Source organism: Zootoca vivipara, chromosome 13 (genome assembly GCF_963506605.1).
Source record: "Zootoca vivipara chromosome 13, rZooViv1.1, whole genome shotgun sequence".
In the NCBI taxonomy this organism is placed as follows: domain Eukaryota; kingdom Metazoa; phylum Chordata; class Lepidosauria; order Squamata; family Lacertidae; genus Zootoca; species Zootoca vivipara.
In genome coordinates, this window is record NC_083288.1 from 31,298,565 (window position 1) to 31,315,454 (window position 16,890).

Here is a 16,890-nt window from a genome sequence, read left to right on the forward strand (position 1 = left end):
TCTGACAGTGACGAGGCAGTCATGCTTTCTGGTACTGTATCTTTGCACTGTAAATAGTATGCACAATAAAACTCTTAAAGACAAGAAGGACTGGAGCGTCTTTACTCGAGAGTAGCCACAAGCCCCTGTGACATAACGCTTATTGAAAATTTGCATGTTACTCCACATAGTATTATTGCTAAATGGAATGTGTCATCACTATATACTATTGTACTTCTGAATACTGTAAAATCTCAAATCCAAGAACTGCTAATGGATCATAATCAGTCTTCACCACCAGTACATTTCTTAATGGAGATTCTTATTTACTTTTATCTAATATTTTTTTCAGGTTTGGTTCAAAGTACTTCATTAAAAAAAAGAAGGTGTAGCCATGGGCTCTATGTAAATGTGCTCCCAGTCTGCCCAACATCTTTATGAGAAATTTTGATTTAGAACATATTGCTCATAATAACCCATTCAGTGAATACATCCTGTTTTATGGCCGGTATATAGATGAATTGATACTTATATTTTTTTATATATTCCCAACAAATAAGACACCTTCTTGGCTTCTTAATCTCCTGCTTGTATTTTAACTGCTCAGTGGATTTGCTCTCGAAATTTGGAGAGACATAAGTAGTCCATACGTCAAGATCCTTATGATCCCATCAAGCAGATGGGATCTTGGCAGCCCAGCGATGGAAACTCTTCTCGTAGCTTATAGCTTCCGCCTCACCGGCCAATGTAAAGGCCTTATGCACCAATGATTGATAAATCCACTGGTGCAAACTTCTCTTGGGGTGAGCTGCAGAAATAACCCCAGCAAATACTTGAAAGCCATCAAAGGTTCTCTCCACTTTAAGGGAGCTGGCCTTACCCTTGCCCGAAGCAACCTATTTATCCTTGTCTGGGCATTCATTAGGGGGAAGGAGTTTGAAAATATTCACATAGCGACCATTGAGTATCCTGTTTAGCATTCTGGATGGCAAATGCACACTTGGAATAATATCCCTGACAGCATTGGTCGAAATTTTAACATCTTTGACCGGTTCACCATCAATACATTCCAAAGGAAGGCCGTACCTGGTCCTGTAGGTGTTGGCTCTACACTGCCATGCCCACCTAGGCAGACCCAAAGCTCCCTCACCATGAACCCAATACAGACCCAACGCCGCATCTGAATTATCATCAGAGGTCAGAGAAGATGTACCAGTAGAAGAGGAGGAGCAGTGGCAAGCTCGACAGACCAAGAGTGCTCGAGGGGCCGAAGCCCTGTGGGTGAAAGCCCCTCTGAGGGATGGGAAGGGAAAGGCAATGAAAGGAATGGAATTAACCAAGGAGGGAATAATAACTACTGGGAAAATCAAGGGGGAAAGGGGGAATAAAGGAAAGAGATCACCAGGACGATCTATCAAAGGTAAATCGCGCTCTCTTTCAGTTGCCCAGAGAACACGCTGTTGCTGTTTCGAATGCATGCACCAAAAGAGGAAGCTCTGGGTCACGTGTATGGGTATATATAGGTCCCTCAATGCGTTTGGACTGCGCCCCATTGGCCAGATTGAACCCATCATCAAGGGACCTACCAATCGAGTGTTGTGGCTAACCAATCTTACCTACCCACAATACAGGAGGTCGGTCTCCAGGTTTCACCGCAACAAGTACCCTCTTTGAAGGTGGACCTGATCTAGACACATATAAAAACCATTCTGAAAATGCTTGTTTTAAAGCATTTTTAAAAATAAATTTAATTTTCTATAAGGCTCATCATTGCTCTCTAGCATCACATTGTATATTACACTTAAAACACAGTTAAAACGTTTTATTTGCAGCTGTATAGTGGAGTCTCTGGAGGGCCCCTGCTTAGGGATGTAAGAACAAGCAATTTCTATTCTGACCTGTCAAGGTCATCTTTTTCCATCAGTTGTTGTTTAGTTTTTGCCAAATATGAAATTATTTGTCTTATTTGTCCGCTATTTAATTCATATATGTAATTTACAAATATTATTAATTTTTCCTAATTAACAGTGTAATTATTTCCTCACTATACTTGTCAGCGAAAAGGCCATTCATTTCAATGTAAAAGGAAAAACAAATCAAATGGGGTGGAGGAAGTCAATGGTTATATATTGTTGGCAAACTGAAAGCCACCACAGCAGCAAATACCAACTGGTATTCACTGGATTGATTTCTGCTTCAGACATGGGCTAAATAAGCATCAATTTCCACCTCTGTTTCCATTTCCATCTGAATTCCCCCATATCCATATCCCCTGTCCTGTTTTCAAATAGTCTGGTGATCTTTCCACACCAGAGATGAAAATGGGGTCTTAGCCCTTTCTCTGCTGTACTAATTATCAGTATCCAGAGATATAGGCTAAAAAGAGTAATTTTCTAAATCTGTGTTAGGTTCTGTGTAAATAATGTCATAAAAATGTATAATTGCTGTCACAGTGGCGGTAGTGGCTACTCTAGAGTAACGACGCCTCACAACTCTGCATTTTTATCCTTTTATTTAGTGCAGTCTATTTACAATGCAGAAACAGTACTATGTACATGTTGTCAGTCCGGTGCAGAACCTCCGAATGGAGATTCCCGCGTCTTTCTCCAGCAAAGTAACCTGGGGATACTAAATCTCCGCCCCCGTCGCTTCCTACGCAATTCCGGGGTCACTGGGATCGGTCTTCGTCCCGCGTTTTCCCTACTTCCCCCTTCCTTTCCCAAGCGGCGCCTTGGCTCGGCTACCCTGCCTGAGCCCTGGCTTCTGCTTCTTGATTCCCCACTGGAAACATCCCCCTCCTCGCTCCCACTTGCGCTGGGCGAAGAGCTTGTGCTTAAGATGGGAGGGGGCTGTCTATAGCTTCTGTCCCTCACATCCACCCCCAGGCCCCCCTCCCCCTCCCTCGAGGGCTCCGAGAGCGCTGGGGATGACTGGAAACGTATAAAGTCTGTGGCGCCTGAACTGGTGGGGGTGAAAAGTTGTTCCCAGTTCGGCTCCGGCGCCTCCCCCTCTGGCGGCGACGGAAAACCCAAAAAGTCAGTAGCATCCGAGTCCGTGGGCGAGAAGATTTGGTCCCAGTCCTCTACCGGCTCAGGTGCTCTGGTCACTGGGTAGAACCACCCCTCCTCTTCATCCTCCTCAAAACCCGCTTCCCATTGCCATGGGGAACTGCTCGTGGCTTCCCCTTCTGAGGGTTCCTCCCCCTCCCCATGTTGGTCTGTCCCCTCTCTCCTTTCCATGTGCCATGGCTGAGATACTCCAGACCCCCCTCCCCTCTTCGGGAGTCAAGAATTTCCGTGGCCACATTGAGCTGCCTCATGCCTCCCCTCTCCCCCCGCCCTTGGGGGGGCTGGTCACTGTCTTGGAACCTGTTGCTTCCCCTGTAAGGCGACAGCAACGACCTGTGAAACACTGGGTGTACCCTCATGGAGTCCGGCAGTTCCAGCCGGAACGCTACTGGATTGACCTGCTGCGTGACCGTGAAGGGTCCCAACCTTCTGGGGGCTAACTTCTTGCACCTCCCCCTGGTCGGAAGGCCCTCAGAGGACAGCCAAACCCTGTCTCCCACCCTGATGACCTCCCCCGGTCGCCTTTGGCGGTCTGCCCCCTTCTTGTACGCTTACTTGGCCCTCTCCAAGTGCTCTCTGAGCTGCTGGTGCACAGTCTCCAGTTCCTCCGCCCAGTCCTCAGCTGCGGGGCCCTCCTCCTCCTCCTCCCACTCCCTCTCTGGGAATGATCTGAGGTCGTGCCCGTAGTTGGCCTTAAGGGGTGACACCCCTGTGGAGACGTGCACTGCATTGTTGTAGGCAAACTCTGCCAGTGGCAGTCGATCCACCCAGTCCGTTTGCCGCTGGCTGACGTAGCATCTCAGGTACTGCTGCAGAATGGCGTTGGCCCTCTCCGCCTGTCCATTGGTCTGCGGGTACCGGGCCATGGACAGGCTGACCTCCACCCTCAGGAGGTGCATGAGCCAGCGCCAGAACCTGGAAACAAATTGGCGTCCTCTGTCCGATATAACCCTTAAGGGTAATCCATGCAGCCGGAAAATGTGGTCCACGAACAGTTTGGCTGTCTCTTCTGCAGAGACCGCCCGTGCACAGGGTACAAAATGGCACATCTTAGACATGAGGTCCACCACCACCAACACTGCTGTCTTGCCCCTGGATGAAGGCAGATCTGTGATGAAGTCCATGGACACTACTTCCCACGGCCTGTGCGGCATGGGCAACGGCTCCAGCAACCCTGCTGGCGCTGCTCTGACCACTTTGGCTCTCTGGCAGGTGTCACACCCCTAACGTAGTCCCGAACATCCTCCCGCACCCCTGGCCACCAGAAGTGTCTCATGACCAAGTGAGTGGTCTTGTCCCTTCCAAAATGCCCAGCCGTTGGGTTGTCGTGCATCTGCTTGAGGACCTTACCTCTGAGCTGGGTGGTGGGAAGGTACAGGGCTCCCCTGTAAAAGAGCAACCCCCTCTGTTCCTCAAAGTCCTTCACTTGCCCCCTTCCCCCTTGAAGGTCTCGAAAGATGCATGTGGCGAACTCATCCCCTGCCGTCAGTGCGGTGAGTTCTGCCTCACTCACTACTGCTGCCCCGCATGTCCATGCCGATGGGGGGAAAACGTGCCGGTGTGCTGGTGGCAACTCCTCCTCCATGTACTCTGGCTTGCGGGAGAGGGCATCTGCCGTGACATTCTGCTCCCCCGGTATGTAGTGGATGGAGAAGTTGAAGTGTGAAAAGAATTCCGCCCACCGTATCTGCCGCTGGTTGAGCACCCTGGCCGTTCTCCAGAACTCCAGGTTCTTATGGTCCGTGCACACCTGGATGGGGTGCTTTGCGCCCACCAGGAAGTGTCTCCAGTGTTTAAACGCAGCGTGAATGTCGAAAATGGTGTAGTTGCGTTCGGGCTGGCTAAGCTTCTTGGAGAAAAAGGCACACGGCCTCCACTCCCTGTTGGCATCCAGTTGCAACAGCACGCCGCCCATCTCTCTATCTGAAGCATCTGTTTTGACACGTAGGGGTGCATCCTGCACCACGTGGAACAAGTTCTGGTCGGAGGCGAACACTCTCTTAAGGCCCTCGAACGCTGCTTGCGCCTCCGGTGTCCACCTGAACTTTTGCTTGCCTCTCAAGCAGTCTGTGATGGGAGCCGTGACATGGGAGAATTTCTTGATGAACTTCCTGTAGAAGTTGGCGAAGCCCAGGAGGCGTTGGGCGTCCTTGCGTGTCCTGGGGCTCTGCCAGTCCAGGATAGCCTGCACCTTGTCCTTGCCCATCGCCAGTCCCTTGTCCGATAGCTTGTAGCCCAGGAACTCCACCTCCTTGGTATGAAACCTGCACTTCTCCAGTTTCACATACAGGTGGTTCTCTTTGAGGCGCTGCAAGACTTCTCGGACGTCCTTCACGTGCTGTACGGGGTCACTAGAGTAAATAAGGATATCATCCAGGAAGACCACGCAGTTCTTGAAGAGTAGGGACCCCAGGACGTGGTGCATGAAGGCCTGGAAGCAGGCTGAGCCCCCCTGCAATCCGAAGGGCATCACCAAATACTCAAAGGAACCGAGTGGCGTAACATCGTGGTTTTCCACTCATCCCCTTCTCGGATCCTGATTCCCCACTGGAAACATCCCCCTCCCTGCTCCCACTTGCGCTGGGCGAAGAGCTTGTGCTTAAGATGGGAGGGGGCTGTCTATAGCTTCTGTCCATCACAATTTGCATATTACAGGCTTTTAACCTGCCCCCCCCACTCCCCAGATCATGATGGTAGTAAAGGCATAGTAGGAATCTGTCTGTTGAGACATCTTTTCCTGGAGCATAGAGGGAATAATTCTCGATTTCAGGTCAGATGTAATCCTTTTCTAAGGAAGCTTCATGATTTACTCATTGCAAGATAAGATCCACTTCCCTTTGTTCTTGGCATTGTGCACAAAGAGGAAACAAAAAATAATGAGGCACACTGAGCTGCTGTTGGGAAATATAAACACATGCCATTTCTTCTGGCTGAGCAAACATCAGACACCTGTAGTTGGAGGAAGGAAAAGCAAAATGGGGCTTATAAAAAGAGTACCTCTGTCAGAGTTCCTTAGAGAAGAGATGGGCTCCATCATGGCATTCCTCTTGCTCACCTGTGGTCTCTTACTATTGTTGCCTGAAGCTGTGGGTAAGAAATATTCCATTGATTGTTTCTGATTCATCTTAACGAGGCTAGTGGATCATTGATCTCTGCTTTCAATGGATCTCTTACAGCTAGCTATCACTTGCATCAACTTGTGTTTAGCTATGGTCCTGTCTTAGTGGGGGAAAGATGACTTACAGTCTGTCCACCCATCAGTAAGCCCCACTGAGTTAATGGGCTTGCCAGTGCTGTTTTTCTAGAAAAAGAGGTGCTGGAACTCAACATGAACAGCTCCCCATTTCTATTATAATGGCAATGGCACCTACCTGAGAGGTGCTGGAAGTGAGTTCTGGAGAGTTCGGGCTGATAAAACAACCCTGGGCCTTACTCCCAGGTAAATGTGCACAGGATTGCAGCCTTCATAGAGGTTCTATAGCCCTTAAATGAAACCTCAGGCATGTATAACTAAGGGTAGACTGAAATTCCTTCCCCTTAAAACCGCCACATCCTTCCCTTGCCAAAATGGGGCATGGTTTTCCGCTGCTTTTAGAACCATCTGAAGGCAGCGTGTTTAGGGAAGTTTTTAATATTTGATGTTTTAGTATGTGATGTGAACCACCCAGAGTGGCTGGGGAAACCCAGCCAGATGGCTGACGTATAAATAATACTAATATTAATATTATTAATAATAATTAATAATAATAATTGGCTCACCCATACTTACCTCTCTCCACATTTCTAGGCACAGGTCCGGGCTTTCCAGGTCCACATCTGATCTTACTGCTTGTTTTTGGACCTGGCATCCCTGAAAACCCACTCTTTACCACTGAATTGGAGCAAATGGCAATCCATGGAAAACCCAAAATGCCATTCAATCTGATTCAGTGGTAAATATTGGGTTTTCCTGGGACACTGGTGGGAAAAAAAAGCACTCAGATATGGACTGAGAAAGCATGGCTGCTGGTCCCAAGTGCCTCTACTGCAGCCCAGGTTGGGTGGGATCCTCCAGTGACTACATATGGTACCAGTCTGTGGTACACTGGGGAGTGGGGAATGCCAGCCCACCACAGAAGACAGCTTGAGAAGCAGTGCCTTGCTCTGTATCCACTGCTCGCTCACTGCTAGTTTTTGAAGCCACATTCACATGGTACTAGCCACGATCCATATTGATGTTGTACTTTCTGCTGTTTGGTGTGTGATTTTCTTAAATCAGCTTCAATTTGACTACAAAACTGAATGCTGAGTAAGTGGAAATTGAGACACCTGTTGCACATGCATGGATGATAACTACACCCTTTCCAGTTAATGAATTGCAGTTCTTATTCTTACACCTTTGTCCCCAGTTTCCATTACATTTGGTAAGCCTTGTGTCTGCCCATTTATTTACAACGGTAAATCCTATTCCTCTTGCACCATGGATGACGCTATTCGGTGGTGGTGTGCCACAGAAGTTGACCCTGACACGAAAGAAGTGATCGAATCTAAATGGAAACATTGTGAGACTGAAGGTGACCTGTATTTTCTTCTATTTCTGGTTTCCTATGTCACACGTATGCATAGCCATTTCCTTATGCCTGAAATATGACAAATCTCCTTCCAAGGATTAGATAAAAGTTGTTTCAAGCAACAAGATCTCTGAAGAAATGAAACACATCACCAGTATGTTAATTTGAAAAATATGGTTCAAACTATTTACCTAAGAGGCACTTTTGTACAAATATTTCCTACTAATAATTGATAAAGATTGCATAGAGCAGGCACCCCCAGACTTTGGACTACAATTCCCATCTTCCCCGACCACTGGTCCTGTTAGCTAAGGATCATGGGAGTTGTAGGCCAAAACATCTGGAGGGCCGCAGTTTGGGGATGCCTGGCATAGACCATAAAAGTCACATGTCATCTTTTCTAATATTACTGACATTACATTGGCATAAATGCCAGCTATCCTCATGTCTTGTTTTATATCTAGTATAACTTGAATTCATTCACTTAATCTTTCTTTATAGTTTCTTGTTTCTTTAACATTATTGTCAATTGAGCAATTGTCTCTTGCTCTCACAGGCTCCTGACCAATTCTTTTGTCCATGGTTTGTAGCTATATTTCTAAGCCTTTGTAAAGGAGAATCAGCTGCTGAGTGGGTCTTTCCCTCTTGTTAGCTTTTAGCTCTTTCTTAAAAAAAAAAAAGCACGATCTGCCTTTAGCCCCTGTGCAATTCGGCTCCAGGGACCATGCATTCACTCCATAAGATGCACAGACATTTCATCTTACTTTTTAGGAGGAAAAAAGTGTGTCTTATGGAACAAAAAATACAGTATATATATGTGACTTGTTCACCATTTTGTTTTATTTTTTTGTATTTTATGATCACCACTACTATGTTTCAATGCATATAATCTCACTCTGTTTGGGTCTAGAGAATGGAGGTAATGATGGTGGACGACCCTGTGTCTTCCCCTTTGTGTACAAAGGCCAAACCTTCAACACCTGCATCAATAAAGGTGCAAAGGATTACTGGTGTGCAACAACAAGGAACTATGACAAGGATGGGAAATGGAGCTGGTGTGCTGATACCAGTGAGTATGATGCAGGGGGCTGGATTAACAGGAGTGGTTGGCCGGATGAATAATTAGTGAAGGCACTTTGTAGGCCAATGAGAGTGAGAGGGAAGTCCAGCTTTCTCCAATCTGGTGTCCTCCAGACATTTTAAACTGCAGTTCCCATCACCACTGACCAGTGGCCATACTTGTTGGGGGAAGACTGATGTGAAACACCTGGAAGGCCCCACATTGGGAGCACTTGCTTTGCATGCAAAACATCAAAATTTCATTCCCCAGAATCTCCAGGTAGGGCTGGAAGAGAGTCCTTGCCAATCAGAGTAGACAACTACAAGCTAGATAGATCTAGCATCTGACTCAGTTTGGACTGAGCTACATTGCTCATGTTACAATGCTATAACTGCATTATAAACATGTGATACCAGTTGGCTCTGCAGAGCACACAACTTTGTGCAATTTCACATAGTTTTTTCTCTTTAGTTATAACAATTTAATTTATGACTTGTTTTAAAGTGTTTCCCCCCTGTGTGTTAGTTTGTGGATTAGTTGCAGTTTCTGGGTGACCTTCAAAGGTAGCCCCACGTAGAGCGCATTGCAGTAATCCAAGTGGGAGATAACCAGAGCATGCACCAATCTGGCGAAAGAGTCTGCCGGCAGGTAGGGTCTCAGCCTGTGTACCAGCTGGAGCTGATAGACAGCTGCCCTGGACACAGAATTAACCTGCGCCTCCATGGACTGCTGGGAATCCAAAATGACTCCCAGGCTGCGCACCTCGTCTTTCAGGGGCACAGTTGCCCCATTCAGGACGAGGGAGTCCTCCACACCTGCCCACCTCCTGTCTCCCACAAACAGTACTTCTGTCTTGTAAGGATTCAACCTCAATCTGTTAGCTGCCATCCATCCTCCAACCGCCTCCAGGCACTCACACAGGACATTCATCGACTTCAATGGTTCTGATTTAAAAGCGAGGTAGAGCTGGGTGTCATCTGCATACTGATGAACACCCAGCCCAACACCCCTGATGATCTCTCCCAGTGGCTTTATATACCATTTCCCCCACATTTTAAGATGTAGTCATAAAGTAAGCCATAGCAGGGTTTTTAAACATTTGCAAAATATAAGACATACCCCCAAAATAAGGCATACTTCTGCGCCAGACTGCCAAGTGCCTCAGCCAGCCAGTAGGACCCAGCACTCCGGCCGCGGAAGGAAGAGGAGGAGGCCTCTTGGGTCGGCGTCTGGAAGTGGCTACTGCTGCCATGCCATGCCGTGCCATGCCCTGCCTTGCGGAGCGAGACCACAAGCGCCCCAGCCAGCCAGCCAGCCAGCCAGCAAGACCCAGCACGCCAGCCGCGGCAGGAGGAGGAGGAGGAGGCTTGCTGGGTTGGCGCCTAGCAGCGCCATGCTGCTGCTGCTGGCTTCCGGAGGCTCGGGCGCTGGTGGGCACCGACCCGGCAGGCTGCCTGTGGTCCTTGTGCTTGTGCCTCTTACGGTACTCAGCAACTCACTGCCATTTTCCTTTCCCTTCGTTTCCCTTCTGTCTTTCTCTCCTACACACTTTCGGTCTGTTTTCTGCTCATCTTTCCACTTCCTCTTCCCTCTCGCTCTTCTCCTCCCCAGGCTGCTGTCTTCAGGAGGCTCGGACACTCCGCACGGCGCTGCTGGGTGCATACCCGGCAGGCTGCCTCCCGTCCTTGTGTTTGTGCCTCTTACGGTACTCAGCAACTCATTGCCATTTTCCTTCCTCTTCCCTTTTGTTGTTCTTCAGCCTCCAGTCTTTCCCTTCGTTTCCCTTCTGTCTTTCTCTCCTACACACTTTCGGTCTGTTTTCTGCTCGTCTTTCCACCTCCTCTTCCCCCTCGCTTTTCTCCTTCTCAGGCTCTCTCTGCATTCCCTCGCCTTCCTGCCTCTCCCACACCGCGTTTTCTCACCTCCAAATACTCCTCCCTACCTCCTCAGTCCCTCTTGTCCTTCCATGGTGCTTTCCCGTTTCACTCTTTTTACCACTCTTTATTATCTGTTAGTGTCTATAATGAAAGAGAAAAAGAGCAAGAGGATTTTCTTTCTCTTTGTTCCCCTTTGCTCTTCCTGTACACGACGCAAGGTTTCTCAGCACAACTTTCATAAATTGACACAAGGTGAGCCTCCTTATTTCTGAATTCCTTGTAACTATAAAATGTTTACATAAAATCAGCTGTCCCCCCGATACTCTTCTCTTTCACTATTTCTCCTTTGGGGTAGCTGTTTTCTGCGTCAGTTTAACTATTGAGAAACTTAGTGCCACTTCTGAGGCGTCTCACTTTTCTGCTTTCCTCTTTGCCACAAAAGTACGGTCGCCCCCTTTTCTCGATATAAATAGTTGTCGTAGATATAAATTAATAGAAGTAAATCTATTGTACTTCCCAGAACTTGTTAGTTGGAAGAATCTTTTCCATTTTTTAATCATTTGGGCTATAGGTTTCATTGGAACCGTTTAACATAAATGATATTTTGTCTACTCTGTTCTCATTTTCCAGGAAGTCCTCCAAGTGTCGGCTGTAAATATCAATGATTCCTGTTATCCAGTTTGGATCACAACAGGTGGATGGGTAAATGAAAGATCATTGGGTGCGCCAACTAGAAGCCTTGCTTAGTGGGTTGTGCTGCAAATAATTTAGAAGAATGATGACCCTGTTACCAATATATAAAGTCTGACCCTATATAACCCTGATGGTGGCCTAAAAATAAATAAGATGTGGCAGTGGGAGATTATTAATGTTTGTCAAACTGTATCTTTGTGCTACAAAAATAAAGCATTTCTTTTAGTTTGTTGGGCAGCATAAAAAAAGTATGATGAGTCATCACTATGAAATATGATGAGTGCGGGAGAAGGTTTTTGCAACTGCATCATTCGGATTGCATAGTCTTCATAGGATGAATGAAAATATGTACATGTGGCTGGTTGTATGTGAGAGTTTGTGTGTTCTATCACACACTTCACCCAAACATCCAAAAGCTTCCCAAGTGGTCTTTAACCTTCACTGGTTTATGTCAAAGAAATATCTGTAGTAGATAAGGTGAGTATGATTCAGTATTCAGAGATATCCTAGTTAAAGCCAGCAGCAAGCATCAACCAAGCAAAGCTCTCATGCCCAGCCAATGCCCTCAGCCCTGAAGGGGACAGAACATTTCATAGAACTTGTGGCATATTGAGTTTATTGTCAACTGGGAACCGTGCTATTCCTGGCTCCCAGGTTATGACTCATATGTTTATTGCATTCCTACTTTATATTTGTATATATGAGCATAAAACATTCTAAATATGCATCTACAGAATGTAATATGTGGCACAGCCCTTAAATTAATAAGAAGGATTAGATTGTTGTTGATCAACAGGATTACCTGGAACTGTTGCATGAATCAATAAGATGGTTTCAGAGAAGCCTGCATTCCCAGGGGCAGGAAATTGTTCATTTTGCAAGAATAAATAAATAATAATAATAAAAAAATCTCAGACACTTTTACAGAACCGGACACAAATCTCTCATGCTGTTTACTTTTCCAAGCTTCACTTCATTCCACTAGGGTGCTCTGAGAACAAAAATGAACCCTGTTCCCATTTTCAATTAATGGGTGTTGAGGGAATTGAGTTCATTCTAATTATGTCGAGCTTGTTGCATCATTGCATTGCTTGTTACATAACAAGTTGGATTCTTGTTATATAACAAGGTTTTTTTTGGAAGATTAAGAAGAATATAAAATCAGGGCAAAAAAAGAATCTATCTATTCTGGGCAGAGTAAGAGCGGTTAAAATATTTCTAGTACCGAAATTGCTATATTTATTTCAAGTAATTCCACTACCCATTAGAGAAATATGGTTTAAAACATGGAATAACACATTTAAAAATTGGATCTTTGGGAGCAAAAGAGTGAGAACCCCAGACATAGTAAATTACACACCACAAGAAGAGATGGGATGGGGAATTCCGAACTTAGAACTTTCTTATAAAACATTCCAATTAAAAAATTTAATAGATATTGCATACAAAGAGGGGATTAAATGGATACGTCTGGAACATGAAATAAACAAAAGGAATAGGAAGGGAAGGAATATTTAATAGAGACATCAACACGGCTTGGAAGAACACAATACAGTGGTACCTCGGTTTATGAACACAATTGGTTCTGGAAGTCTGTTCATAAACTGAGGTGTTCATAAACTGAAGCAAACTTTCTCATTGAAAGTAATGGAAAGTAGATTAATCTGTTCCAGGTGGTCCGCGGAGTACTCAACCTGAAGCGTACTTTACCCGAAGCATGGGTGTAATTGGTTCCAGAAGTCTGTTAATAAACTGAAGTGTTCATAAACTGAAGCGAACTTTCCCACTGAAAGTAATGGAAAGTGAATTAATCCGTTCCAGATGGTCCGCGGCGTTCATAAACCGAAAATTCATAAACTGAGGTGTTCATAAACCGAGGTTCCACTGGCCCAACGAAGACCGGGTTAGGAATTTGGAAAAAATGGAACATAAAATGGATGCCAATATATTCAAGGTGGGTGCTGTTAAAATATATGCAGAAGGGCCAAAGGGAACTTGGATGGTGGAAAAAATTAGAAGACCAGGGATTCTATAAATTAAAAGATATGTTTGATGAAGATGGGAATTTAATTACAAAAAAAGCTCTTTTAGAAAAATTGGGAAAACAATATTGGCTGAAAGTAGAAGGATTCTATGATTTAATAAAAACAGGAAGAGGAGAGGAGACAATGAGGACAGAAATGAAAATAAATATGGTGCTGAACAAAAGACAAATAACAGAGAAGGGATAGCAGGGCTGATATATAAACAGATGATAAGAGACAAAGACAGATTGACAAGGATAATCCAGATCAAATGGGAGCAGGAAGGTATGATTCATTCAAACATGGTACAAGAAATGATGAAGAATATAAACAATATCAAAATAGAAAAGTATAAGGAATTAAGTAGAAAATTCATACTAAAATGGTATAGAACCCCAGCACAAATGGCGTACATAGTGAAAGGATTTAGCCCCAGATGCTGGCATTGCGGTCGCGAAAAAGGATTCTGTTCACACATTTGGTGGGAATGTACAGTCGTACCTTTGGTTACGAACACCTCAGGTTACTACCAATTCAGGTTATGAACTTCGCAAACCCGGAAGTATTTTTGCCCCGCGCGCGGTCAGCGCATGCGCAAAGTGCAAAAATCGTGAAAATTGTGCTGTGCGCATGCGCAAAATGGCGCTTTGGGTTACGAGCATTTTGGGTTATGAACTGCGTTCCGGAGAGCATCGTGTTCGTAACCCGATGTTCCACTGTAATCTGGTTAAGGAACATTGGCAGAGGATCATAAGGGTAATTTCAGGACTATTCCTTCTACCAATGTTTCTTAATGTTGATTTTCTCCACGGAATGGCTTAGATATTCCTTGAACATTTTCCAATCTTTATCTATTTTCTGATTGGATATCCCTTTAGCTTTTCCCATTTGTATGTTTGGTTTTTTTTGGCCAAATTTTGATATATCAACAATTTTATTTGCCATTCGACTGTATAGCAGATATGTGAAGGGTTCAAAAAATGATTAAAAAGAAAGGGGAAAAAACAGAAAGAGGTATACATGAGATTGAGGAAATACAAAGCACAAGGCAGAAAAGGCGGGAAGTTAACACGGTTGGTGGGGTGGTTGAAGGGTGAAGGGGGAGAATTTGGGTTTTTCTCTTTTTGTTAGCAAAAGTTTTTAATATGTGGTGTTGGTTTGTATTGTTTGTTGTGTTGATTTTTGATTCTTGAAATAAATTTAAATTTTCTTTTAAAAATGTTTCTTAATGTCTATCTATTTACTTTTGTGTTTTTCACATCTCCAGAATATGGAGGGAACGCCAATGGCCAGCCCTGTGTCTTCCCCTTCACTTACAAGAGCTGGACATTCTATACTTGCAGCAATGAAGATGATCCACTTGGGAGGTTCTGGTGTGCCACTACGGGGGACTATGATAAGGACCAGAAGTGGAGCTATTGTGCCGAGACCCATACGGAATTCTAACAGATTTTATTAAGATGGTGATTGGGTTGCCTAGGCAAGTTGTTGGTAAACCAAAGTGAAAGACCATGTGATTCGATGAGTAGATGTAAAAAGAAACTTGGACGAAAGCTTATATTGTGTAGAAAGGGTGCTGTCTAGACAGGTGGAGAAGAGCACAGCTTGATGGTGGAGCACATACGTTAAATGCCTAATGTGACAAATTCAGTCTGTGACTTCTGCAGTTAATTTCTTTTTAGGAGGAAGGGTTTGAAAAGGCCATGGGGAGCCACGGCTACTCAAGGTAATGCAGGGCTCAGTAAATCAATGGTTCATCTTGGTCTAGGACAGCACCAGCTCTTCCTATCAGATTACAATTTTTCATGCTCATATGCACCAGGTTCTTAAATTTTTTTATTCCCCTATAAAGCCTTAAAGGTATTTGAGCAGGATTCCTGAGGCAGCCCCTTTCTCCCTCTTGCCCTACACTATTGAAATTGTAAGCTAATAGGGTACTCTTGGTCATGCTTCAGCGTATGGAAGCACAGGTAGTAGCTTCTGGGGAAGCGATTCCCCAATCTTTGATATTTTTTGTTTTAAAACTTGAAGCCCAATAGTGACAACCTATTTAATCGTTACAATAGCATGGGGAAAATGCAGGCCTTTATTACAAGCTCAATGTCTGCCAATCACAACTACAGTATGTGCAACATGGTTGTGAAGACCGTGGCTGTTGGAGGTGGGGCAAATAGAAAATAAATCAACAGATGGGATAGCCTGCACTCTGCACATGTTACAGCAGAATGACCTGCACAGAAGTCTAGATCTGCACCAGATTCGTAAAAGACCAAGGGTTCTAACCCAAAACTCTTAAGCAGACTGAAAAGTAATACCTCTAATATACAGGTGAGAAAAAATGTGAAATTGTAAACTCAGTCCAGCCATGATAGAGAATTTGTTCTGTTTATAAAATGGAAATAGGTATTGATATTAGATAGATCTGCTCATCGACTGCAAATGACCTGAACATTGATCGGTAAATCTTGATATGTGTTCTGACCTCCCTTTGAATTAAAAGAGAGGAGACAGCAAAGGATTCAGTTCTTCTGAGTCGCATCTTTTCTGACCCCTCCCTTCATTCTTTCCATCCAGGACTGAGTACAAGACCTACAGGGCCTTGTGTCTTTCCTTTCATCTACAAAGGAAAATCCTATATGTCTTGTACAACTGATGGGGAATCCAAAGGAAAACTTTGGTGCTCTCTGACCAGCAACTATGATGAAGACCAAAAATGGATATACTGTACTGTGATCTTTCAGGTAGGGAGACAATAGAGGGAAGGAAAGGTTAATCCAGCTTTTTGGGTGGGATATCCACTTGTTGTTGGGAACAGTTAAGAATGGGAAGAACAAGAGGATGGGTCAGATTGATTCAGTATGATGGATGAAAATTATCTCTTATTTTCTGGCCCCAGTTTTCAGAATGCCAGATGGTTTCGTAGAAGTACTCCAGGATAATTAACAGGTTAATCAGCCTCAAATTGGTATCCCCTTAACACAGGAGTCATGAAGTTGCCACAGAACCTTGAAATCACTTTGAAGAAATGCAGTTTGATAAGCAATGCTGGGAGATCTCAGCACTTATACTTCCATCTTATATTTCTTTACTTTTTGTCATAGTCGCAAGGATAGTGTTGCACACCACCCAAATCTCTGAGTTGTGCAAGCTTCCTGGGATTCCAAGTGCCTACCCAGGGTTCATATTTCCTTTTGTAAATGAGAAAGTGGTGTCTTTATGATATATGGTTTATTTCCATATATATGCAACTTGAGCCTACCTGGAGTGATTTGCAGCAGTAACACCCCAAAAGGGTCCTGTTTGTCCCAAAGAGACATGAAACATTGCTCTCTGACCTTTCTCCAGCTTCCTGCTTTACTTCTAGGTCATACGTTTCCGAGCACAATTCAAAGTGTTGGTGCTGACCTTTAAAGCCCTAAATGGCCTTGGTCCAGTATACCTGAAGGAGCGTCTCCACCTCCATCATTCTGCCCGGACACTGAGGTCCAGCACCGAGGGCCTTCTGGCGGTTCCGTCGTTGCGAGAAGCCAAGTTGCCAGGAACTAGGCACAGGGCCTTCTCGGTGGTGGTGCCTGTCCTGTGGAACGCCCTCCCAACAGATGTCAAAGAGGAAAACAACTACCAGACTTTTAGAAGACA

At 44.9% G+C, this 16,890-nt stretch overlaps 1 protein-coding gene across 1 annotated transcript; it reads left to right on the forward strand.

Annotated features, from left to right (window-relative positions):
• The first annotated feature begins 7,506 nt into the window (after positions 1-7,506).
• LOC132592946 (epididymal sperm-binding protein 1-like) lies at positions 7,507-16,598 on the forward strand. Its single transcript, XM_060281195.1, has 4 exons — positions 7,507-7,600; positions 8,508-8,666; positions 14,519-14,683; positions 15,826-16,598. The coding sequence occupies exons 1-4, from the start codon at positions 7,507-7,509 to the stop codon at positions 16,005-16,007; spliced, it is 600 nt and encodes a 199-aa protein (XP_060137178.1). The 3' UTR covers positions 16,008-16,598.
• Positions 16,599-16,890: the final 292 nt, after the last annotated feature.

Excerpts from the sequence above, each read along its gene's own strand:
- LOC132592946 (XM_060281195.1), top strand. The coding sequence starts at position 7,507 with ATGGATGACGCTATTCGGTGGTGGTGTGCCACAGAAGTTGACCCTGAC. Across the intron at positions 8,667-14,518 it reads GAGCTGGTGTGCTGATACCA|AATATGGAGGGAACGCCAAT; the intron begins GTGAGTATGATG and ends TCACATCTCCAG. Across the intron at positions 14,684-15,825 it reads GAGCTATTGTGCCGAGACCC|GACTGAGTACAAGACCTACA; the intron begins ATACGGAATTCT and ends CTTTCCATCCAG.